Below are 27,330 nucleotides of genomic sequence, written 5' to 3'. Positions count from 1 at the left end.
ACTTTCCTGTGGTTGGAAAATTAACATTTAAAATAGGTACTATAAAGTAACAAGGGCTTCAGGAAGGCTTTTGTCCTAACTACTTGGATACAATTGTGCCAGGCTATGTCTTTTTTTTCCAATTAAAGTTGGAACAAAATTATTTGATAAAACAATTCTTTTTTATTTTTTAATTTTTTTTTCTGAAGTAAGGGTTATGTTTTAATAAGACATTGGATTTCAGTGCTTCTGAGGGTTATTCTGGCAAAAGACAGCATTTTCCATATTTACGGTCATTCCATTTCACTTCATCTCACTTCAAATGTCTTTGCAGTATTCTGCTTTATTCTTCCATCCAAGCTTAAAAAACATACTTTGAAAATTACCAGGTTATAAGAAAGTGGCTTTGAAATACAAGCTAAGAGTGTTTTCCAAGATGAACTAGTCACGAATGTTAAGTTCTGAAAATAATTACTGAACAGCTGAGGATTTTTTTTTGTGATTTTTTTTTAATCTGTATTTTTAATTAAAAAATTATCCACATAAATCAACAGCCACTGATGATGAGATCTTCAACAAAATCTTCCATTCTGTTTAAAAACTCCTGACAAAATGTACATGCTGTGTTTGAAGGCCACCACTCAATCCAAGTGCTGGAGTCCAAAGGGTACTGGAATCTAAAAAGACAACAGAAAATGCACATTTGCTCCTAAGATTTGGAGAGGGAATTGCCTAACAGGAAAAGCATTACAATATGAAATAGATTGGTTTGTGTTCATAATCCTGTTTTAAATTTACACATCTGAAAACACACTGGGTTACCATTGGTCAACTGATACTTTAAAAATAAATTATATATTACATGAGAATTATTACATACAAACACTTGCCACTTGACAACATACTTTAAGATTAGCACATTCTGATGTTAAATTACTTACCTGAAACTGTAACCAATGCTTATCTTTAGGGCTTCTTTGCCCATGATCAAATACTGCTCTCCTGGGCTCAGTTCAACATCAGTACAGGTCTTCTTTTTAACAAAGGTAATTTCATTATTTTTTTCAGCGAAAGCATGCCCTGAATATGTCAAGAATTAGAAAATTTCACAAAGAGAATTTTTAGTTACATGTGCATGAAACAGAAAACACTAACATGTTCTACAGCACAGTATACTCAAGTGAGCCATTTGACACTTGTTATAAAACAAGAAAATTTGATAATATAAAACATGTTTCCTGCAGAAGATTTTTTAAATTAAATGGAATGTTAAATATATCTAAACAACTCACAACTGTATTAATTGATTGTGGAATATGTTCAACTTGTTTTGTCACACAAGAGATGTTTAACTGATTACAGTTTAGGTTTGTTAACAACAGCTATAATAGAGAAAAGCTGTTTAAAAACATTATACAGTGCCTTTCTTAGGGCATAAAAGAATGCTCAAAGGCTGTATTTGAGAGTAAGGTTTTCTACTTTCATGAAATGACTAGATTTGATTCTTGTTTTTTGTCAACTGCTTCATTGGTCTCAACAAGACAGATATTGCTCTAAGTGAAATAGTTAAATGGATTAAAAATAGGACACACACCTCTTTTATAGAGATCTAGAATAGTTGCAGAATACTTTACAAAATGACCTTCTTCACGACGAGACAAGATGTTCACTTTATAAACTGCAAAACAACACATAACAAAGTTTTTGTTATTCCTTTTTTTTTTTTTTTTTTTTTTTTTTTTCCTGCAATATATTCTAAATGCCTTACTGATGCTCAGGTAGAGAATATAATGTCCCTTAACTTCTGGGAAAATCATGGCTACAGCTATACACTGTATGGTTCTCATCTGATGGCCTGCAACTTCCCCTGACCTCAAAGCTACACAGAATCATAGAATCATATAGATGGGAAAAAACCTTCAAGACCATTAAGTCCAACTGTCAGCCAGACCTAACAAGTTCCATTACTAAACCATGTTCCTTAGTGTCAAATCCATGTCTCTTCAATACTTCCAGGGACGGGGACTCTACCACTTCCATAGGCAGTCCATTCCAGTGCTTGACCACCCTCTCTGTGAATAAATTCTTCCTAATATCCAATCTAAACCTCCCCTGGTGCAATAGGAGACTGCTTCCTCGTGTACTATGACTTGTTACCTGAGAAAAGAAACTGACATCCTTCTTGCTGCAACAGCCTTGTTGCTCTTCTCTGCACAAGTTTGACCAATTCAATATCCTTCTCCTAGAGAGGGGCCCAAAACTGAACACGGTATTCAAGATGCAGTCTCACTGGTGCTACGCAAAAGGGGACAAGAGCTTCCCTAATCCTGCTGGCCACACTATTTCTGTTGGCTTACATTCAGTTGGTTGTTGACTAGCACCCCCAGGTCCTTTTCTGCTGGGCAACTTTCCAGCCACTCTTCCCCAAACCTATGCCACTGCACCAGGTTGTTTTGCTCCAAGAGCAGGAATCCAGAACTTAGCTTTTTTTAATGTCATGCATCTGGACTTGGCCCATCAATCTACATGATCATGTTAGAATGACACCAAGAGAAAAAACAGCAGAATTCATCAGACCAGGTTTCCTGGGGCAATAAGCCTTGTTACATGAGTTTTGTTCAGCAAAGGGTATGGGCAGAACTTACTTGTCTCTGCTCTGACATGTTACCTTCAAACAGTGTATGCCTGCTGAATTTTGATCATTAAAGATCTAATTGGAACAAAATGTTCTGCAGCAGTAGTAAAGAAGTGACTGAGTAAGAGCATGAGAAATAGGTAAAGACAATTCAAATACTACCATATGCAATATCATTCTGGCATGCAGCTTCTCTCCTGATATCAGCAGTTATTGACTGATCCAGTCTTTCTTGTATTCTACTACACTCAGCTACATTGAGAGGAGAAAAAAAAAAAACAAAAAAAAAACAGCGTTAGGACAATGTCATTGCATGTCTTCAGATAAAACACGATGGATCTCTACCTGCTCGAATAATCTGCTGTAACTGAAAAACAGTGTAATTATGGGAGTGCATGGTGGAATAATGAATGCTGAAAAAGGAAAAAGTATCCTTACTTGCCTGAACTTAATCCAGTTGGACAACCATGATTATAGTGCACACATTTATTTATTTTTTTTAATGTACAATTTTAGAGGACAACAGCTGTGTTCTTACAAGGATTTTTCCTTGTGTTAATATGTTTTTGTCCAAAGCATTAAACTGCATTTTCCCACCAAATGAAATGGCAAAATATCTTAAAAAAAAATTTACCTTCCATGCACTTGCATTCATTTCCTTCACACAACCTCACAAGTTTTTCATCTCCATATGGGTTATAAAATATAGTGCATCTTTTATCTAGAAGATACAAAAAATTGTAATAAATAAATATAGAAAATTCAAGTCAGCACTGAAACTTTGTGAGTCAGAAGTTACCTGAGCTTAAAGTAACAAGGATTATAAAGCTGTGGCAGAAGGAAAAATGTAGTCTTCAAGAAGGAATAAACATTTGAAAAGAACACACATGAATTTGAAGACATGGAATACATACCTGGTGCATGATACTCATATACAGTGAATGTAGCAGGATTTCGCATTCCAACATGGAAAAGCTCACTTATTCGGAACCCAACACAGAGGAAACTATCAGCTGGAACCTATTGGAAAGACACATGAATTAAGGAGTTCTATAAAGGAAACAGTGATTCCAAAGAGTTAAAGTTGTTCTTAAAGTTATGAAAGGGGTAACATACAGAGTCTATCTGAATAACAACATGCCCATCTATTATCTCATAATCAGCTATCAATTGATCCACTCCACTTGCAAGCTGTAGGGAAAAAAAAAAACAGAGAAAAAAATTATGCAACAGTTAAAGGTTTTTGGATGATCATGAAGGTTTACTTATCACTAGCTTTTACATAATTCTGAGATTCAAAAAACTTATTTCAGTGTTGCTTCTTATAATGTTTAAACTATTTTTATTTTTTAAGGAAATTATCCTTTTTATCTTCATTGCATGAAAATAACAAAGAATTGCAAAGCTAATTATCCTTAAAGGGATACTTGAGTCCACATTTAGTATCCTATTTAAATCCTGTAAGTATAAGTATAACTCGGGTTGCCTTAAACTGATATTGACATGTTGAACAACAATTACAATTGAACAGTAAATATCATAGTTCTGTCAAAAAAGAGCAACACTTCAGTAAAAGAAATAAAGTTTTTCTAATTCTTACAGTATTTAAGTCTTCTATATTTGCTTCCAATCCACTAACCAAACCTATGTCCATCACAGCATGAGCAGACCCTGACTGTGGCTCTCTCTTGCTGGGCTTGTACCTAAAACAGATTAAAAATAAAATTAGTTAAACATAACTGAAACAGAAAGTAAACTTCAATGTGTAATCCCAGAAAATCATGAGGAAAATTCTACCAACATTTAGAACATCATAATGAAGCAAAATATTCCAGATGAATCATTTCAGATTTTTGTCAATATCATGGATATGAACTTTTCTTAATACTTATGTTCTCGAAGAACCCAGATATAAATCAACAAAAAATACTCTCCCAAAAAAGTAACGATCTTAATCTCCAATTCTGTTTACACACATGCATAAAAGGGAAGAAAAATGAAGAAAACAAGATCAGAAGACCAGATGCAATTATTAATAAGGGAGGACTAGCAAATAAAAACATTTCAATCTCTTAAAAAAATAAAAGAAATTGAATATAATGATAATGTATATGTGAATATAATGCTAATGTCAGCTAATGTAATATTAAAACAATAACTAAGAAAAAATGTAAGACCAAAAAGTCTTTGTAACATTCTTAGAGTACTGTCATTATGCATCCGTAGAGCCACAGTGCATTTCATTTGCAGTGCTCCAATTCCTTAATACATCAGCTGGGAATTCCACCTTTGTAAGTAGGAGTGTTGAAACTTAGGAAACTGAGGACATTTAGAACCAGCATTAAGTTTAAATGAAACCTTTAAAAGTAAAAGCTTGTTATTATTTCCACAGTAATTGAGACAAACTACCCAAGTAAAACCCCACCAGCTGTACTTACTTTGCACAAGCCTCTATGCGCCCAAGTGGCCCACCATCTTCTATTCTGTAACCTTTTCATATCAAGTAGAGTCAAATAAGTGATCTTAAAACTCCTCAGGAACAGCAACCCCAAAATTCTTGTAAAGTGTTTTCATAATTGAAAGAGAATTTTTTAAATAATTTTGGTAGCAATTTTTCCTAGGAACTCATTATGTACATGTAGCTACAAACAACACTAAAGTCTTTTATAATTCAGGTAAAATGTCAGCTCTAATGCTTAGTATTATTTATCACACACTTATGTTATTAAAACTACTTCATGGCAAAAGCTCAAAATGCGTTTGTACACCCTGCTGTAACTGGACTACAACTTTCAGTACTTTGTAGAACTTACCTTCTAAGAACTTTTTCTTACCTTGTAGAACCCCAAACCACCCTCCTAGTCCTACTATATTTCTTTCTTCTGCTAGAATTTTGTATTCCTCACTGCCCCAATTGTAATAACACTTCCATAAATGAGTAAAAATGCAACTAACAGAAATACATTAAAGATTAATTCTATTCACAAAAAGACAATAGTTTCAAGAAGGGCTAAGAAGGCTTCTAGCAATTTCTTTTCCAGTTTTGCATTCCACTGAAAAAATGTAAGATTTTTTTAGTTTAATTCTTAATAAAAAGCACATTGTTAAATAAGCTTCCCTTTTTTTTTTTTTTTCTCCTGCAGTGATCCGGGTACTAATATTTAAAACCGGATTAACCCTTTACCATCATCTCGCTTTGGAACAATCTTCAATTCAAAGTTACATGACTCTTCAGAAGTACCGATTAGGTTGTATACTGTCCTCACCTACAAACATACAAATAAATTAGACAAAATAAAAACAGTAAACAATCCTCAAATATGGCAAAAAAAAAAAAAAAGTGAAAATTCAGAATTTGGAGTTAGAGGAATACAATACAAGTAAAAACAAACAGCATGCTTAGCATGCTTAGTTTTGATGAGACATAAAATTCTTGAGCAAAACTACACCACTCTTGCTGATTGTATTTCAAAGACTAAAAATTATCCTGATTATTTTTATGAACATAGACGCTACTACATTAGAATATTTACATTTTAGAATACCTGTGTATACCTATACATTTTTGGAATACCTTATGAAAAAATCACTTTCTTTTTCAATGTTCACATTAACAAACCAGAGACACTACTAAAAAAAAAAAAAAGGTTCCATACTTACATTTACTGTAGCTATGCCAGTGCTGCTGCCAGTGCTTACATATATGTCGTCTTCCAAAGGTACCTAAAGGATTGATGTTAAATATAAATAGTTATAAGGTAATAAGAAAAATAATAATGACTATGCTAACAAGAACGTAATTCAGATCTGATCTACTTGTCTTTCCTACGTCTTAAATACAATTAAGGCTACAAACAGCTTCTACAAAAAAATCATAGAAACAAGCAGAAATGCTAAATTTAAATGAATTACATATTAAAAAATGATTAAATGTAGCAGATAAGCAAATTTCTTAAACATTTGCTATGTCATTTTAATACCATTTTATTAAAAGAAAAAGCTAGTTTAGTACAGATTTCAAAAGTTAAAGAACTATTTAACAGGTTACTGGGAATTTTGCTTTAACTTTTCAAAAGAGAAGCCATTCACTCACTGTCAAAGTTCTTCCCACAAAATTTTCTTCTGTCAGTTTAAATAGATGAAGATCTCCATAATTTTTGTATGCTACCTTAACACTCATGTCCAAATTAAGCCGTTTGACAAGAAGGGAATATTCAGTCAAGGCCTCAAGAGCATTAATAGTGTCCTGTCAGAAATCAATTATAAAGATTTACTTTCTAAAATTAAAAAGTAAACATTTTTTACAAAGTAATTCATTTTCTGCTACCTAAATGGGATGACACATAACAGTAACCATTACCAGATAAACAGCTTAGCAGCATCTCAGCAATACACTTAACACACTTGTAAGATATTTACCAGCTTGCAAATTTCTATTTATTATGCATTTCTGAAAAAGAAGTCATAATTCCCAGAAAGAAAGAAAATCATAGTATCAGAGCAATTTGATACTAGTACCACAGAAAGGATGCTGAAATTGTCAAAGGTGTCATCTAATGATATTACCCTCATAAGGCTTCTTAGATTTTGGTATTTGAGGAATGGGAACAAAGTATTTTAAAGCTCACCTGAGTTGAATAAAATCCTCCACCATACCTTTGCTCTTCAGACAACCATTTGATGATTGGATTAGCATAGTTCTTGTCCCCTCTTAGCAGTGCAGTAAGCAATGCATATGCTGTAGTTTCAACCATTTGTGCGGTAACAGAATTGGGAGCGGGGTGGTCTGATATTTTTAAACTATCTTTCCAAAAACGATAAATAGGAGGCTCGCCTACAAAAATACAAAAGCCAGGTTTCAGGTTGCCTACTCAGGTCAAAGAGAAAAGGAGGAATTCTCTCTACATTTAACAGGAGATGAAGATATGCTTTTATGTTTATAAATCTGACATTTATTCTAGAAACTGATGATAAACAGACCTGATGCAAAGCATCTGAATCACATCCAAATAATTACTGGTCCTGAACAGTGACAGAGTGGCCAGATAAATAGAATACTGACTTTTTTCTTTTTTTTTTCATGTCAATTTCTACATGCAGGGCAAAACTTTTCTATTCTAGGAGAACAGACTGAGTCTCTTGCCTTTAACAAAAAGCACTAAAAATAAACAGCATTTGTGAGAGATTACAAAGTCCCTCATCAGCCAGTGAGAAATTAAGAGGAAACCCCCTCAAAAGCAAAAGTGAGGGTGCTGGCAGATACTGTGAGAAACTCCAGTCTGAGGTAAAGAAGAATGTAGTCACATCACAAGGATGAGCAGGCAGACAAAAGTAACCCCCTATGGACACTTGCATAAAAAAGAAAGCAGACAGAACAAACATTGTGATATGCTGAGGAATGACAAATGTCTAAACAACTTGCACACTGCTTATGAAATTGCACTGCTGAAAAGCCAAAAGCAGGATAAAACCTTGCAAAAATACTAGGTAACACAAGACCAAAAATTCATATATGCCAGAGCAAGCACCATTGAAAATCATGATCCAAGTAGAAGCCCATTAGAGACTTTTTTTAAAAAGGAAAGAACAATCCACCTGAGAAACAACTACAATACATACTTTGAGAGAACTTAATAAGCAATACCTATGACAGATGCCTCCTTCTTCAGCGCAGAGAACAACAATCGTGCAGACTGATGGTTCAAATCCACAAGAGCTAACGCATATGAAATTATTGCCATAGTAAAGGGGCTTTGTGCAGACTCTGCATTTTTCATTAAATAATCTCCTGCCTTATTTTTAGCATCATGGATTTTCTGAAAAGATGAACAGACTACAGCTTAGTAATAGACGTATTTTTAAAGAAACACAAAAAAGATAATATAGAGATATATAGTATTTTCTACAATATATCTTAAAACAAACTGATCCATAATTTTGTTGTTCTTTTACTGATTTTGAAAGCAACTAAATCTAAAAAAAAAAAAAAAAGTGTTGATTTCTTTGAACAAATGTTAAAGAAGATGCAAGAAATGAGAATCCCAGCATACGACTGCTGGCAGAAATAAAAACAGTATTTACCTGAGTAGGACATATCTTCATTGACTTTTCAATTCCGATAATAGAAAATGCTGTGAGATACAAAGATTTTTCTTTAGCTTCTCTAGGTAATGTACCCTATAAAATCAAATATAATCACATAAATAAACGGAAATAAGAGTTAATTTAGATAAATATAACTTTTTACAGTTTATGCGAGGAAACAAGTAGAAATTCTGGTAAGAAATAATAATTTGGTCTTACCTGAATATACATCAACTCTTTTGAATGCAATAGGTTATTGAAAAAAAAAAGAAAAAAAAAAAAAAGACCAAAATATAAAAAGTTACTACAAAGCTGGGCTATTAAATTGTAAAAATCAACCTACACTTTTTTTCTTTCTAAATATTAAGGAGTGTCACACAGCTACTTTTACTGGCAAGACAGAAAAGTTTTAATACTGTGCTTTCTTTAAATGAGTTCAGAAAGAGGCAAATTTAGCAAAATTGTTTTGACTAGATTTTCTGGTTGAAATGCAGCCGTAAATATCTTGCACCTCCTGCATCTTTATCTTTTATTGTACGTACACACACAAAATGTTTGGTTTTCATACCTGTAGTTTCACTGGTTGATAATCTGAAAATTCAGTGAATGACCCATCTGGCATTTGACAGTTATCAATCAACCACAGAAGTGAATTACAAACAGAAATTTGATCAAGATCTATATATTGATTAACTTGTCCAAGAATTCTTAAAGCAAAAGCTGTCAACCTGCCAAAGAAACCAAACAGATTATATTTGTTTGATTATTAGATACTATCACATTGTTAGAGATTAGAAAAATCTGCATTATTTATGTTTTAGATATGCTATCCACTCACACAGTTCAAAGAATATAGCAAATGAATTTTAATTTTTAACAAACAGGCAATAATTAGCCATAAATAATTTTATAACTAGGACCAAATCCCATGGTTCAGAATATAAACTCATTACTCTATACATGTCCAAAACATTTTTTTCTTTCATCAGAACTTAAGGAAGATGCTTCTGAAGCATCTTACTTCTTTCTTTCTATAAGCCAGTTGCATTTGCCGTCATGAAAGGAAAGACAGTGACTATGTATTTTGCCTAATTCGCAATGGTAGACTCTATTTTCCATAGACAGTATTACCCCCTTTTGTTTGATATCTTTTAAGTATCATATTTCTGTGAACAAGGGGTATCACCTTTTTTCCTTTGCCCCTCCCTGTACCTAGCTTTCCTTCTTCAAACTTGGAGTGCAACCTTTGCTTGAGCAGGAAACCAAGCTCTACATAGTCTTCTGGTAAAATTCCAAGCCCAAAGAAGAGTTAGAAACTATCTCAGGTATGTCAGGTATGTATGGACCCCAAGGTCCAACTTGCTTGTAATGGTGTGAACTATGGACACACAAAAAATATATATCACAAGAAAACAAGAAATGAAAAGATAGTATTCAGAGCTATAAGCATCATTTAAATCTACCATTAAGCTCACTTGTCCTATATGAAAGCAAAAAGCTGAATGAAGCTTTTCCCGTTCATACTAATCAAAAGATTTTTTTAACTTACCATGTGCTAGCTTGCCCATTCTTCCACATGCTATATGAGAAGTCAGCATTTCTGAATGACAAAACACTTACAATTCCTAAGGGAATATTAGGGAGAAAGAAAGTTATGAGAAGAGATTTATATTAAAATTGTGTTTGCTTACTCAGATACACAATCTTTCTTATTCAGCAAAATTTATGCACTTCTACAGCTCTGAAGCAAGAGAAACAGCTTTATTTTTCTACCTTCTTTCATCTTCCTCCTCATTTCAGTTCTGGAAGTTAAGGTTTTGGAACCCAGTATTTGCCAGTTATCTGATGCTTCCAAGTAGTGAAACACATAAAAAAGAGGGGCAATACTCATGAGCTCTGCCTCTGCGCTGCCCTTTGGAAGACTAGTAAGAATACTAAGACCACTAGGATTAAGGACTGTGGCAATCACTTCACCCATAAGATGTCCTGTGGAAATTAAAAAAAAATAGAAAATTAAAAGAATGATAATGGAAGTGAATCCAAGGGCAGAATCTGATACTTATACATGTAAGCAATTATTCTATATGAGGTATTTAAAATTTTACATAAAAAGGTGATCTACAAAGACTTTACTGAAAAGAAGAAGCTAGGAATAAACTCAGGCAAATGTAAACAAAGGACGTAACACAGAACAAAAATACACAGAACATATATAGAGACACTACATATGTACTAAGAGTAATAGACTAAAATCTTTAGTTCAATTTACCTTTTACACTGACACTTCTATCAATTTTTGTTTTAGGGACCAGATTTAGTGGTATTTTATAACGAAATTCTTGGCGTCTCTTGACTGCACCTATAATTGAAAAGGTTCAATATTGAATATATAATATACTGCAAAATCTAATTCAATAGAGGATTTAGATGTAATAGACATTTAAAGATTTCAACTATTGAGAAGTCAGCAACAACAACAAAAGAAACAACATGAAAACTACAACTATCCCCAAATGTACATACAAACAATATTGACTGTTGAAAAATTACAGATGCAAACACATTAATCTTTCTTTTGACATTAGTGTTAAGAGAAGATCTAATCTTGACCTAATTTTTCTTTTTTCAGAGTCACCTCTGGTTAAAGGAGAAAATATGCTACTTTCATTACTAAAGCAAATGCTAATCAATTTTCAAGCACACTGAGAAAAGCTTAGTATTATATTATTTTAAAAGATAAAAATGTTACTTTAAGAAAAAAAAACACTTTTTTTTTTTTGAAAGACTAGCTATTCTGAGATGGATTTGTCAATGAAAGAACAAGAAATCCTTGAAAGTGTCATATGAAGAATATGTCAAGAAGGAAAAGCACCAACTTTTCACATTATGGAAAAACTGATCATCATAACTATGTGAATTAAGAAAATGAAAAAATAAAGAAAGAAGATGAAGGCATATATTCTCATACCATAAACACCCTGTGGATCCAAAGTGAAACCTGCATGAAGTTCTTTTTTAATGCCTTCTGGCTGTAATCATTACGAGGAAAAAAGTAGAAAATGAAAATATTTTTGTTTAATCACATACATTAGCTGAAGCAACAGTTTAAAACCTTAGTATCTTTGCCGTCTACACCCTTCTGTGTAGCTGAGTTTTACTTTTGTAAACCAAAAACATTGTTGTTCTGCATCTATTCTATACCTAAGCTAGTAGTCTATCTCCCAAAATTTTTGAGAAAATTTAACAAAAGGTTTAAATAAAAGCTTTGGAAAGTAAAAAATTACCGAAAAAAGTATCTGTCAATGTAGTATGCTTAAGCACTTGAAAATCTGAACAAAGTGACTTAGAATACAATATCCTTCTTGCTTATTATGTTAAATCTGTATGCATCGTCCTGACAATTTTTATATGCAAAGTTTAAAAATGTACATATGCAAATACTTGGTCATGTATTTTTGCAGTGCATACAGTGAATTCAATGATACTACATGATATCTGTGAGTATGATAACATTAAAATAAATCAATATTTATATATTGATTTCATATATTTTGTACTTCTTGAGACTGAATCGATACGAAATTCAAAAACACTCTAAACATTTTAATTTTTTTTCTTACCATTACGCGTAATGTTTTAACTACAGTTTCACTGTTTCCGTCTGTCAGCAGTGTAAAGTTGATAGTGTGAAGACCTAATTCCAAAGGCAGTATTCTGAACATAAATGGCGATGAAGAACTGCCACCTAGATACTTAAGATTACAACCTTGTATCCTTGCTCCAGTAGTTGCAGAACCTCCGAAAGAACAGATTCCATCTCCAACTGCTATTTTAACACAGAACTGAAAAGTGGAAAGATTTTTAATGTTCACCTCCATGACAGGTACAGCACCAGAGAAATATTAAAGCAATTGAAATACTATACTGAACTTTTTTTTTTTTTTAAACCATAATACTTGCTTTCTGTTTACCATGAACAAGTGCTATTAGTGTTACTAACTGTGGAATTACTACTATTTGCATTAGAGACACACTAACAGATGTTCCTTTTCAACATCCTGGAACCAAAAATACCTTTGCATACTTTTCAATAATTCTGCATTTCTGTTTAAATGCATTTCATTAAAAATAGTCCATTTATGTAAAAACTCTAGACAAAGTAATCTGTCATCTCTGGAGCAAGTTATTCTAAAAATCCCATTAGTTACTTGACGTTTTATCCTAACATTTGGAATAGAAAAATGGATTTGAACTTCTGTGAGGCAATTTGCTATGTAAGAGCATGACAACACTGTAATCAGAATGGCTGGAAATTAAATGAGTAATGACTGGATTTTATCATTACATAGTTATGCAGAGCATATATAACACCTCTTGAAGGGTTGGAGAAATCTGATACCGCGATGTGTTTATATTAGATACTAGCAGAGGAAATGCTTATTCAGTTTATTTTGTCACTATTTCAACAGAACTCATGAAGGCCACAAATTACCTTAATTGAAGAAGGTCTGTGGTTATAAACTGATCCTTTTAACTCAATTTGTTCTCCTCGCACCACAGAATAAGGAACATAAACATTAAGGAAGATGTCTTTTACAACTTGCACTTCCAATGGTGCAGTAACACATATACCTAAGAAAATCAAACACAAAAACACCCTTCTGATAAACCACATCCTTGCCACCTTTATCGATATCTTACCATTTTTCAAAATGTACTTTGAATTTGTCCAGCTTTTTCAAAAATGACCGGCTCTTGCTTCCTGTTCTTCTCATGTATGTTTTCATTTACAAACTCACTTTCACATACATTTCTTTTGCATACTTGCTGACACAGCAGTCCTTTGGGCTCCAACCCCTTCCCAAAGCTAGAAGCAAACCTTCTGTATGGACTATTGTATCTATCGGAAAATCTGTTTCTCCCTTTCCTCAAGTCCCTAAGCTATTGATAGCTGGATGCTACAGTTGTGCCAAGGAAGAGTCACTGACTATTTGTGATGTTATTCTTCCTTCGTCATTTATCATGGGCCACTGTCAAATACAAGATACTATGTTACACAGACTTTTGTCTTGCCCTGGCATTTTTATGTTCACAGCAAGAAAGGCAATGATTATTGTTCCTTAAACTTTTTTAAACTTTAAACTTTTTTTTTTTTAATTTTGATGTTTTCCTCTTTAACAACCAGAAAATGAACATTAAAGAACATATGTGGCAACTAAAATGAGAGTCTCTACAAAATCCAAACAGAAACGCTACGTAATTGTTTGGCTAAAACCTAGTTAGGTTGCAGTACCTACCTTTATCAGAAATGCCAACACCTTGCACTTCCCAGGTAGTCAGTGAATCAGGCAGAGTGATAGAAAGAGACTTTGATCTGCAATTAGAAGTGTTATTCTTTTACATTTAACACATTCATACATTATTATTAGCCATTTGTTAACAACAGCTAATCAACATAAAAACTATCTGCCCAGAGCAATTCCTGTATCTAAGACAGACTCAGACAGGACAAGAAATGGGAACATACTTAGGGAACAGAGGAGTTTTGTTTGAATAAGCTTGTTTTTATCTGACTTGAAAGAAGCTGGTGTTTAACAAAGTTGAAAGTGAAAGGAAAAGTGATTCAACAATGTGGGCACCAGACAGTATATCCTGCATTTAGAACAACATGACAGGAGAAATGTGTTCATATAAAACTGCATTTTAGTACACATCTAGGGTATGACTAGTTACTCAGGTTATGTCAAAATTTTAGCATTAATTTCTATTAAACTGATGATTAAGTCAAACGTTAGTAATTTCTTTGAGAAAAGTAGTACCTAGAGGAAACTTGGTGAACTTCCCATAACCAGCTTTCAGGAAAATAGCTACGAACTTCTGCCTCATCCAGTTCCAAGATAGCCTCAAAATCTGTAGAAGATGCATAAATCAAGTAAACAAACAAACAAACAAAGAAAACCCTTGCCAGCAGCCTTCCACCAAAGGCCTGAAAATCATTGTATTTTCCTTTTGTGTTACTGTAACTCTATTTGCCCCAAGTTAGTTCTGATACAAGAAAAAATGATACCTGAATAACCTCATCAAAAGTTTATTTACTTATAATAAACTATTTATAAATGTGGATACCTGTCCAACATTCAAACAAACAAACCTGTTAAATAGAGATTATAAGGAGAGAATGGGAGACAGAAGATTTCACACTCCCACTGATCTGTGCTGACGTGTTACCCATTGGCTGTTTTAGGCCTGGGCAAATGATTCCAGTTGAGCATTCAAGTTTAGCATTACCTTCACAGGCAACAATACTCCCATTTTGCATGGCTGCCTGTTCTAAACATGGATGAATAGAACACAGCTCTCCAGCACAGTCCTAACAGAATAAAGAATCGCTCTCCTACCCCTCTTCAGGGGTATACAACCAAGGTATATGGAGACTACAGTATCTGCTCGAATAACCCTCTCAGGTAATTGGAGAGAGTTACCAGATTAACAAAGCTATCACCTCTGTATTTATCCATAATCTATTAAAAATATCCACACAACAGTCAAAGTTCTTGTACTTACGCATTCTTGCCAATATTAGCAGCTTATTAGGCTCTTCTTCCCGCAGTCTGTTGGCAAATTCACAGCAATCCCTGAACGCTGAAATGCACTTTTCATTACTCCGAATTCGCCGAGCTCTATCACTGCAAGTCTCACTGACTGGATATGCTTTTACACCAGCCATACAGCAGTTTTTAATTGCTGGATGTTTATATTTGGATGCTGAAATAATAACAACAACAAAAATCCCTTCCTTGAGATGATGTTTTTATTTTCAAACGCATTTTAACTTGTATACTAAATGTGTTTTTAAAACTTGCAAAATTTCAATGAAGGTATAGATTCAAGATTGAGCATAAACATGTAAATGTTTAAATGTTAGAGACACACACTTTATACTACAATACTGAATTTAAAATATAAATTAGAGGCGTTTTATTACACTAAGATCTAACGGACAGAAGGTCTTCTGTCAGGCTTGGTCACTGACAGGTGGTCACTTGGAAAGACTACCATATGGTAGTACTGTGAGTTTTCAGAATATGTCCTTTCCGAGTAGGAAAAAGAAATCTTACAGATACGCTGTATTTTCAGTGGATACTTAATCTTATAGATTTCAAACTGAGCATATGGATGAGGAGCTTTATAAATGGGGTCCTCTAAATTATCATATTCCATATTTGTGCATCTCTCTACTACATGAAGTGGATAACAACAATCAAAAGTACTATGCAAACCCTCAGATTCTCGATTTCTAATAGACATGACCTTTTCCATACTTATATATTTTAAAATATTTTTTTTATCACCTTCCTTGTGTATTCGTTCCTCAAAGTCAGACCGTTTGGTTCTTACAATTTCATTGCAAGTTTCATCTGTTAAAAATAAAAACAAACACAAAAACTATGAAAGACAGGAGTTTCTTGGTCATAACACAGCCCACTTCAATCCAAAAAATTACATTCCAGATTTGGTAGAGATATAATATCTATTATATGAATTACAAAAAATAAAAAATAAAAAAAAATAAAAAAAATCTATAATTTAAATTACAGAAAATGACACACAAACTACAATGCTTTCCTCCCTCAAAACTGTATTTCTTAGTATATGCATGCCCTACTAATTTTATTAGGTTCCAATATAATAACTGTGAGTCACAATAGAAAACTTCAAAAGAGAAAGTCCACAGTTTCACGTTTAAAACTAAGAAATATACCTGCTTCATTTGAATCATCAGCATTTGCATTAGTTAAAAATGTAAGCCCAGCCATTCGGAATACATCAACGTTATTCCGTCCTCCTCCAGCACCACATCCAAGGTCACTCTTTTCCAAATCTTGCATTACCTGAGGAATAAGCATATCATCAGCTAACTAAAAGGTGGGGAATATCATATATATCATATGACAGATAAGAGAATTATACATGCAGAAAGGCCACTTTAGTCTAGAAGATGTCTTCACAATACACCGAAGAGTACAATTTCACGATATTTGAACTAATTCAAGCACCAGAACCAACACAATCATGCTCTTGTAGCACGTCTGAGCTAACAAGTTACTCAGAACAGAGGCAGAACGCTTCACTAACATTTGTAACAGTTCTGATACTCCATCTAGCTTGTTGAAAACCAAATCAAGTATTTTTACCCAGCATTCAACAGTACTAGAAAACAGATCAAATAATTCAAGGTTGGTGCAAAAGTATTCTCCTGTTCATCTTCTACCTATCTTGTATCTAACTGTTCTGAGGTATTAAAGAACTGCCATGTTTTATCACAGGAATGGAATTATCTCAGTGATGACACGCATGTTTACTTACATACACACATATCTAGAATTCTACAAGGATTGAAAACCTCTATAATCCAACGAACATAATAGCATCTGCCATATTATTCTAACAGTATGCCCTAAAAAAACAGAACCTAAAAAGATTTTAGGAAGAATAAGGGAGAATGTAGTCTCTATGCTTCTCGGACCACAGAGCTCTCTCACATTGCAGCCTATTTTTGTCCAAGTCTGAAGATTTCTGTTGAGACACTTCAGATTGGGCTTTAAAACCACCATTTACTTTTACTGGAAATCAAAACATAATAAATGAATTATTTTTATAATTTAGAACCCACGCATTTTATTTTGTGTTGAAGCTCTTCTGTGTACTTTCAAGTTTATTGAAGGCAAAAACCGTAACAGCAATCTGAGTATGAATCTGAAACAAACAGCAACTTATTTTTCTTTTTTGGCTACGACTTAACTTTTTCCATTGCTCTCCTTCCTCTTCCAATAACTCCATATACTGCCTTGTCAATAGATGACAAAGCAACAAAGGAACTGAACTGTGTTTTCATGTAAAGCGATAAGACTTCTGCTGGTCTGTGTGTCTTTTTGCTTGGTAGCACCTTAATCTACAAATCAAAAACAAATGTTAGTTGTTTTTAAAGTACATTGATCCAAAATAAATGCATCTGGAGGCAGACACTTTATTATGTTAAGGAACTGTTAAAGAACTTGTGTAATACCAAGTTAAAACCTGACCATAAAATGAACGCACACCCACAAATTTCAGTGACTATTTTACTACTCACATCAAGACTATTCCCACACTTCTGTTCCACGTTCAGCCACACTGAATCAGCTACTAACTCAGCAGTTTCTTCTCCCATGACGATGTAGTAAACAATAAGACGTGCTGAAGGAACCATTTCTTGGGTTATCTGAAAACTTAGGTGTTCATATTCCAAATCTTTAATTCTTTTCTGAGTTCCAAAGCTTACTATCTTCCCTTTTGACATGATCTATAGTAGACAGATGATGGAGAATAAAGAAGTCAAATTTTAAATTACATGTCTCACACATGTGAAAGTTATTTTGCATTTAGATATAATCCACCACACACAGAAATGCATTTGAGACTGGCGTGTCTAGTTCGAGGGAGGGTAGCTCCCTCCCTGTAAAAAGAACTGCTGTCTCTGTGCATCTTTGTCTTCCTTAGATGATTCAGCTCCTGAAACACCTCTCAGATTGGCACTACTTTTTAACTCCAGTCTACATTGGGTGAGAATTCAAAACAATACAGCCTTAATATATGATTTAAACATGCGACTGGTAACAAATTATAACTATAGAACGGACACATTTTATAGGCAAAGGCAGAGTACATGTTCCGAACAGTTTTCTGAGCAGCACGCATTCTGTGTTGGTGACAGATCCTGACTGCTGATGTTCTTCATTAAGGATCATATCTCAATTCAAGATTTCATGTGGAAACATCAGTTACTTACCAAATAGCTGTAGTGATGTATTTTATGAATATACCGACTATGTGGATATACATTAATATTGATGAAATCCCCTACTTGAAGTATTTTGTGGTTTGAAGCCCAGTCAATGTATAGATAACTCCGACTTAATGATGAATAAGCTCTTGCCTCATAGGTTTTGGTTGCTTGGTTTTCATCTGAAAGATGTGGATCAACAGTTTTTATCTGTAAAGATAATAACATGTCCAAAAATTTTTGTAGCAAAGGAGGAAACAAAAGCTGCATGTCCTGACTTCTGAACAGTTTAAGTATGAAGTTACACTTCAGAAAATAAACAATCACGGTAATAAAATAAGCCAACTCAAGACTTCCCTGTTTTCTTTAATAAAAAAAAATATAAATACCAAATCAAATTAAAATGGCGGTATAGAAGCATGTCCATAAAAAAGTAGATCAGAAAAGGTCAATAATCCGTCTTCCTATCTAACAAGAGAATCACTCTCAGAGATTTGTTCTCCCGTAATTCATTCAGATGTTTTATTTAACAACTATTATTAAATAAATATATGACAAATTGGGATATTTTGTTTCAGAATAAATGCAAATACAATTTAATATAGAAGTAATGTTTCATTATAGCACTTATGTTTCATAACTGATTGTTGGGAACAATCTCGAAGTTTATAAACTACTAACTTTTAAGAGCAAAGTCTTACCACAGGTGCTGTACACTGGCAAAAGTACAGAATTAAATCTTCTAAGAAATAAGTTAATGGGAGAATTTAACTCACTTGAAACTCCAGTAGCGTGCTATCAGATGGGATATTAATAACAAATAAAGCAGTTCCATCATTGATGCTTGTTTGTCTTCTCCCAGATTCTGAACCCTCTGATATCAACTCAGTCTCATCCATTTGTTCAGTGAATGATTTTGCAGTGAGAGTTACAGGGATGTTTCCAACAAAGTGATCTACTGTATCTTTCACCTGCACCTATTCATTAGAAGAGGTAACATTTCTTATATGAACAACATTTTTCAAGCAGAAAACAAGCTGCTAACCTTCTACAGTAGCAAATGAAAAAAAAAGAGAAAAAAATTAAACAGTCAAAGGAAATGACAAGTGTGTTAAGACCTACAGATATTAACAAAACAGTAAGGCTTCTGCATTATGGATTTTACGTTGTAATGTGCAACAATACTTCTTTTAACTAACCTTTACGAAGAATGGAAGTCCAGGCTTTACAAAGAGAGGAGTGGCAATCAAGTTCAATTTGTAAGGAGATACAACGTATCTGACACCAGTATATTCTACTTCACCACTGAGGCCACCTAAAAAATATGCCGCTTTTAATAAGCACATCCTAGGGCACATGCCTTCAAAGGGCAGCACAATCTGTCTCTGATGGTGAAGTCCTTTCACCTAAAAATTAAACACTTAGCACTGTGAAAACAAATAGCAATAAAAAAAAAAGTTTAACCCCATTTTTACACTGATGGACAGGCTGTTCTTTATAAGCTTCTGGCTGAAGGATTCCTGAGTACCAAAGAAAGTCTGATACTAACAAAGTTAGCCGTATAATTTTTTTTTGTTCTGTTTACATTTGCAGATGTGTTTGAAGAAATCACTTGAAAGCAACTTACCCGTAGATTCCATCACTGATGCTGCAATATATAAATATGACCCATCCAATTCTTCTAGACTTTGAAATCCTAAATAACTCACTTCTTTCTTACTGTTAAAACTGATTTCAGCAACACCATTTTCAAGCTGGAAATTGAATAAAAAGTATTCCTTTACAGTCAATAACTTAGAAATAATATATGGTAAACTATGAGTAAATTCTTTTCAGCACATTTCTGCTCTGTCTGTTTTAGGGGAAATCAAAGATGGAGACATTTTAATGTAGAATTTCATGATTAAGAATTCTTTTTTACCTATATAATTATTAGCAATTAATCAACCCATAGTACATGCTATGAAGTCTGCATGCAGACCAAACAAGAGGTAGGTGATTCCTAGATGATCTTTAAGGTCCCTTCCAACCCAAACCATTCTATGATTCTACGAATAACACAGATATATCCCTGCTCATTCAGGGAAAATAATGTCTTTTATCATTCTGCAATGAATAAAACAAAAAGACCTGACTAGGTAAGGGAAGGGGAACTGGTGGAGAACAGTCTCCCCATAATACATTGATAGAATTTTGATTTGTCTGTCTCCAATCCTGATTTGGTATTATTACATTGATCCTATGTTTGATTTCTTTTTGTTTATTCTATAAATAGATAACAAAAATGTTGTTTCACAGAAACTTCAAATGCAGTTTACTCAAGGAAGCAACTGAATGAGACTGAAGTTCCATTCTGTCTGAGATGCTGCCTCTGAGTTTCATTATAAAGTAATTTTCTATGCCCCCGGTGACAGGATTACAAAGGTAAAGTTGACACTCAATAGCTGTCGATGCAAATGGAGTTGGAAGATATTCTCTCCAACTTAAATGGAATTAGATCAGTCCTGAACTAAGCAATTTAGGCTTGTTTTTTCTTACCCTAGTTACATGCATTGCACGAGGCATCATTCTTTTTCCAGTTCCTTCAATTATTCCAAAACGAAGAAAAACATCAGCACTTGGAAGCCTTTTATTATAAAAATAGCTGAGAATAAAACAATGATAGAAATGTTTTTAAGATTGTAATGGCTGCAACAAAGCATTCATTTTTGAGGAGAGTCATTTCCTAAGCAAGAAATAGAAAACAAATGCCTATGTAGCTTTACAAACACTTCTGTTGAAAAATAATCACTCTGTGAGAATTTTAAAAAGGTTCACCTAGCTCTCTCACGTAGCAGAAATGATTGTGATGATAGGGCTCCTTGAGAAAGAGGAAGCTTCTCAACACAGGACAATCATTCTTAAGGTAAAGATGCGGCACACATCTAGAAATCAAAGCCTAATTTCCTTACCTAGCTTTCACAGCAATCCTGAAGTTCTCAAATTTATCAGAACTAATAAAGTTACGTTCTGGCTGTATGACGATGGAAAAGCTTGGCAGCGCTGAAAAAAATGAGTAGAAAATGAAGCCACTTTGATGCGTTTTTAAACATCAAACCACAGATACTTAGAAATATGTCATCATATATCTTATACTGATATGAGACATTAGCTTGAACTGATATTGCCACTTGGCACTATACTGCATCCCATTGCTGTATTAAGCAGGCCAATGTTACTTCAAGCATTTCTGTGTTTTGTTCCTCTGTGTTGTATAGCTGCCCTACATGAATTTCATGCAAAAGAGGCATGTAAAATGAAGATTCACGTGTACATGAACACCTTACCATATTCCTTAACTTCAAATTTTGCAACAGCAGAGGTTATGAAATCCTTTTTGTACTTGGCTTCAATCTTCCAAATTCCATACCTACAATAACAACAATCGTTATTTTTTAAAATGAAAATTATTGTTAAAAGTGAAAATATTAATAATTAGAAAAGTCAGGCACTGAGTTTTTTGCACGTGTATGATACCTCTTTGAGAAGATTCGGCTACTCTGATATTTTGAATAAAATTACTTGAAACTTATTTTGAAGGATTGATACATATTTGAAAAGAATATACCATTATTTATGTTCTGACTACTGTCAGAATTTTTTGTCATACAGTTACAAAAAGCAGAGACATATTTGGAAGACTGCAAATGTAACTGGAGTCATTAAAGCACTATTTGCTGCCATCTTCCACTTGCCAATTATCACTCCTTAGATTAGACAACTGCCTGTTTGTGGCTCTCCAGCTCTGTTTCAGTGTAGTCAGCAGGATTACTGTGCATCACCTATCTGATTTACCATAACCTGGATGATTTTTTCCTGCAACTAGAAGCACTCAAAAGGCATTTGTTTCATTTCAAGTTGCTTTCCTTAAGCCCACAAAATGTCTAGGTGCAGATCGTATTTAACTGCATTTGTCTTCCTGTTTTACTATTCAAAGAAATTTCATAGAATCATATGATGGCTCGAGTTGGAAGGGACTTTTTAACATCATTTGTTCCAACCCCCCTGCCATGGGCAGGGAACACCTTTACTAGAGCAGGTTGCTTAAGGTCCCATTCAGCTTGACCATGAATGCTTCCAGGGCATCCACAACTTCTCTGGGCAACCTATTCCAGTATCTAACCCACCTTACAATAAAGAATTTCTTCTAACCTAAATCTACTCCCTTTCAGTTTAAAACTGTTACTTCCTATCCTATCACTATGTGCTGGTAAAGAGCCTCTTCCCATCTTTCTTGTAGGCCAGTTTTATGTATTAGAAGGCTCCCGAGTCCTCCCTTCTCTAGGCTATAACAAACAAACCTCTCTCAGCCTTTCTCCATAGGAGGGGTGCTCCAGCTCTCTGATAATCTTTGTAGCCCTCCACTAAGGTGCAGTAAATTTGACAGAAAACATTTTTTCAAGTGCCTGCTAAGCATCCTTCTGCCAACTCAGTGTATCTTCAGCACCCTCTCAAGACTAAAGGGAGAACTGTAGAGGCACATCTACTGTATGTTGGTGTTACTGGAAAAATGATGGTGGTTTCTATGAATATATGTATGAAATACACTTCCCTTTATTGAAATCTATATGTTTTTGACAGTGTTTCTATTTCTACAATAGAAAATTTAATTTTATTTTATTTTTAAATTGAGCATGACGAACCCACCACCAACTGCTCTCTTATCTCAGTTTTATCACCAGTATTTTCACTTATTGCATGTCCTCACTTTCTCTCATTACAGTGAGGATATTCCATATATTTGGAAATACAGGCAGTAAGCTTCCCATTTTGCTTTAGGAGGCAAAAGTTCATTTGGAAGTTAGCTAAAAAGAAGAACACTTTGTCACAAGTTCTTCATCTATACCATTGTTACAGATTACGTGAAATGATACTAATCTCCAAGTTTTAAATCGGGGCACTCTGTGTATCAGACACTCTGATAGTCTTTTGAAAAAAGAAAAGGCAGTGTTATGCTAATAATTCTCAACGAGCATTAATTATACCTACTTAGGATTAGGAGGAATTTTGAAGTCAGGAAAAGAAACTATTCCAGTAAAGTCTTTTTCTTCTATGATATCCACTTTTACTCCATCGGGATCCTTTGAAAAATAACAGTAAAAAACAGCAGTTAGATCAGTCTTACTGAAAGAAAAATCTTCATTTGGGGATTTTAGTGGGACCCTGCCCACAATGTACGCTTCTAAGAGTTTTGCCAATTTCATAGCACCAAAATGCAAATGTTTTTAAAAGAAATTCAGGTTCTGAAATTCTGATAAAACATTTTACTGAGTTTCCAACAATTAAAAGTTGTTACTTCACAATACTTAATATTGCTAGGTTACTGTAATAACAAGAACTATAGTTATGGCTAAAAAACACATAGCACAGGAGCTACTGATTTTTTTTCTATCTTAAATAAAGAACAATACGAAAACAATATATTATCAAAATTTTCTCACAAATCCTTTCCCTAGATAAAAAAAATCCTTTCCCTAGTTAAAAAAAGATCTAAGTGTGCAGTCTGTTTTAGATCTTTTAAAAGATGTCTGGCTACCTGCAAAAATATTTATCTAACAGTTTTATTATTACAAAAATATTTATCTGACAATGTTATTATATATCCATTGCAATGCTGATTTACTGTGTAACGAGGTTTATTGCTTTTGTGACCCACAAAATATTAAAATTAAATTCAGTAACAACATACCACAAAAGTTAGGACAGTTTCTCGCCGAGCTGGCTGCAGATCTTCATTGAGAGAATAAACTCTGACTTTCACTGTAAGAAACATTACAATAGATCTCAAAGTCATACTGTTATCAATATTAAAAAACAAAAACAACCTTTTTCTCTACTAATTTCTTTAGTACTTATAGAATGACTTTGAGCTTTTGTCAGTATGCTATCCAAACAGTATTCATGCTAGCAACAACAGATCCAGCACCAACACTTTTTTATCTTTTATTTTGCACTCAAATCACAATGCGAGACTATTTTTTACCATCAAAATAGCAATATATCACTTCTGTAGTAAATCAGCTCAACCTACACAAAACCAATGATTCAGTCATCACTATTTCTTGACAATTTTTTTAATACATATTCCCTGTACAATTTCTCCACTGTTTGTGCCACAGATTAATCATGTAAGGTGTAGAGGGCAGGGACTCAGAGGAGAGGATACCGGGAGAAATGATTAATTTCTACAGGATGATCAAATATTTCAAAATATTCTTTTGATGATTAAGAAAATAAATAGTGACTGATGATAACTCACTATGAACAAGAGCTTAAAGTACATTTAAATCCTTGTTCCCTGTCAATATCATCAGCTTGTAAAAACTAAGTGAAAACTAAGAGAAATAAACATTATTTACCTGACTGATCGGGAGTATAAACTGGTTTGTCTGTGTGAATAAAAAGAAAGCCATTCTCATAGGAAACAGGAATTTTTTTCAATCTGGTAAAATGTGGGGAAACAGCTTCCAAATACACATACTTGACTGAATCCTCTGTCCTTGCTAAATCTGCTGGTTGAAGCTGGGGGAGATGAGATATTGTTAAAGAATATTAGAGTATTTTTCAAGTATTTTTTCTACAGCATTTCTTGTTGAGAATAAGTTCTGAATAGCAATTAATATTCTGTTGTTAATTATTATGAAACAAAAACATCAACACCCACGGAAAGGGGTTATTCTTGCTTACATCATTGATAACAGTCTGAAATATTAAACTACAAAGAAGTATTTTCAATTTTGTATTTATTTCAAGAACTGAAATAGCAAAGATAAAACACAAGTTACGAAGTTATGACATTATAATTTACCAGACTTCCATTTATATACATAGCGAATCTCAGCCACACCAACGTTGCTGTTGTGGTTGATAGTTTGGTGAAATAGCTTGAGTTTCAGTTTCAGTTGCCATTTTGGCTTACTCTGAATACTCATTTGAGGTATCTTGTCCACGCTGAACGCTTCTCCATCCCTTCCTTTTTCTTTTTGGAATGTTATGCAAACAAGATAATGTTTCTAAAATAATATGATCTTATGTTTAGCTTTGACATCACTCCTTTACACTCATTTTATCCAATATATTTTCAATTTCAGACATACTAAAATGACATAAACTACACCCAGCAAACTGACAAGTCAGGGCCCGAGGCTTTTCCTCCCAGTTTAAGCAAATGTAAGCTTACCACAATCTTGTTTTTCTAACACTAACGACTAAATGCAACAATAAAAACATGACAATAAAAGTCCAAATTCCTTACAGTTAAAGTTACAGCATCTTGGAATTTGTTGTCTGGAGTTAAAGAAATGCGGCCAGACGAGTAAGAAACAAGCTTATCTGGAAAGCTTCTTAAGGCAACGTTGACTGCAAATTCCTTCTCATAACCAAAAGCTTGAACCACAACTTTCTCAGATGTCCCAACTCGGAAAACCTTTGATGCTGTAAGGACATAGCTGTATACGAAACATGAAATAATCAAAGGGTATTGGAACTATACTTTCATATTTCTTACTTCCGTTTCTAACTCATTTACATAGACACTGATAAAGCAAATGAGCTAAAGATCAGGTGAAGTTATTCTCATACAGTAGTTAAAAACAGCATAGCCCCAGTTAGAATCATTTTGATGAAAACTGTAATGTAATGTAACCAAATAACAGCTTAGGCAATATTTATGGATTCGATTCTGCAGACACAGAAAAGCGTGCCTACTATGACAGGGTATTTATGTAAAAATGATTACTTGTTTTGCCAAATGAACACCTGAAATGGTGATACTTCAAGTAGCATATTTGTATAGTTTTCCCAGCAGCAATGTTCTTATTGAAATGAACGGGCAACTTACAATAAAGACAAATGTGAGTAAATTTTTGCAGGATTACCCTAATTTCCTCATTGCTGTATAAAATGAAGTATGCATTATTCCACAAAACCACAAACCAGGCTTTAATACCTGAACACATAATATACCTAATGTAAATACATATATGTGAAGTGCTGCTGCACATTCAATATACGTGCACCTTTTTCTGAAATGGTAATAGCACTTAGATCAATTGCTATAAATAAGAGCTTTTATGAAACCCATAGCATAGTATGTCTTCAGGCACTATAGAAACAGTATCAAGCGCCAAACTTTACTTAACTTTTTTGCATATTTATCTTTTCGTTATGTCCAGAATTTATGGAACATAACGGACTGATTCTACCTCTTTCTTTGGCAGCAAATTGAGTAATTCCAGGAGCGGCAGTCCTTTTTCTAAGGTTAGTCCACATCCATTAGTAAGAATTTTGCTTGTGAAGACACATCAGTTTGAGTAGTGTCTTCTGCACCAGCTCTACTGAAATCCTGTATCTATTCACTTAAAATAGCGGTCAATTATAAAGCATCATTTCCAGTAAATATTATATTTGTTTTACTTACGTTTTATCTTGACTAAAAGCTGTTCCAGAAAATAACAAAAGAAAACAAAATATTAAAATAGCCATAGCATCACAAAAAACACACCAACAATGCTAACAAATCTGGATTCAACCCTATCTGGCTTCTGCTGTAGATGAACAGAAATACCACCAATACGTATCACCCACAGTTAATAATTAATTGCAGATCTTGTTTTACTAAAATGTTATTGCCCCTTCCAAATTCTTTAACTCACAAAGAATCCGAAACAGCTAAACTTAGGATTTCTTTTTCTTTCTTTTTTTTTTTTTAATATGTGGAACAATTCTGTCAAACCTAACATTCTCCCTGTTTGACAGCCACAAAAAAAAA

At 33.8% G+C, this 27,330-nt stretch overlaps 1 protein-coding gene across 2 annotated transcripts; it reads right to left on the bottom strand.

Moving 5' to 3' along the window:
• Positions 1-302: 302 nt before the first annotated feature.
• C5 (complement C5) lies at positions 303-27,185 on the bottom strand. Of its 2 annotated transcripts, none has more exons than XM_084494605.1 (41): positions 26,980-27,185; positions 25,816-26,008; positions 24,920-25,082; positions 24,250-24,320; positions 23,550-23,641; positions 21,848-21,930; positions 21,473-21,563; positions 21,060-21,165; positions 20,149-20,275; positions 19,721-19,836; positions 19,298-19,498; positions 18,528-18,731; positions 17,832-18,041; positions 17,502-17,651; positions 16,461-16,590; positions 16,051-16,116; positions 15,263-15,463; positions 14,518-14,608; positions 13,996-14,072; positions 13,191-13,330; positions 12,319-12,540; positions 11,667-11,727; positions 10,968-11,057; positions 10,472-10,684; positions 10,248-10,323; positions 9,267-9,426; positions 8,696-8,791; positions 8,259-8,430; positions 7,243-7,448; positions 6,708-6,860; positions 6,275-6,337; positions 5,799-5,880; positions 5,053-5,104; positions 4,215-4,317; positions 3,731-3,805; positions 3,529-3,634; positions 3,249-3,335; positions 2,777-2,866; positions 1,574-1,657; positions 921-1,059; positions 303-656 (listed from the first exon to the last, which is right to left on the bottom strand). In XM_084494605.1, exons 1-41 carry the CDS (start codon positions 27,042-27,044, stop codon positions 527-529), a joined length of 5,037 nt encoding a protein of 1,678 aa, XP_084350731.1. In that variant the 5' UTR covers positions 27,045-27,185; the 3' UTR covers positions 303-526. The 2 variants fall into 2 exon arrangements, with proteins under 2 accessions (XP_084350731.1, XP_084350732.1); XM_084494606.1 differs by lacking the exon at positions 26,980-27,185 and adding an exon at positions 26,765-26,954 and having other exon boundaries at positions 25,816-25,994.
• Positions 27,186-27,330: the final 145 nt, after the last annotated feature.

This window comes from Aythya ferina (genome assembly GCF_964211825.1).
Source record: "Aythya ferina genome assembly, chromosome: 20".
NCBI classification, from domain to species: domain Eukaryota; kingdom Metazoa; phylum Chordata; class Aves; order Anseriformes; family Anatidae; genus Aythya; species Aythya ferina.
This window is presented reverse-complemented; position numbering and strand designations above follow the sequence as displayed.

What these genes read in the sequence shown, in the direction of transcription:
- C5 (XM_084494605.1), bottom strand. Translation starts at nt 27,044, where the DNA reads ATGGCTATTTTAATATTTTGTTTTCTTTTGTTATTTTCTGGAACAGCT. An exon ending in GTGCAATGCATGTAACTAGG is followed by an intron (nt 20,276 to 21,059) that starts GTAAGAAAAAAC and finishes TTCAATTTCCAG; the next exon opens with CTTGAAAATGGTGTTGCTGA. An exon ending in TTGTTATTCAGATAGACTCT is followed by an intron (nt 3,635 to 3,730) that starts GTATGTTACCCC and finishes TCTTTCCAATAG; the next exon opens with GTTCCAGCTGATAGTTTCCT.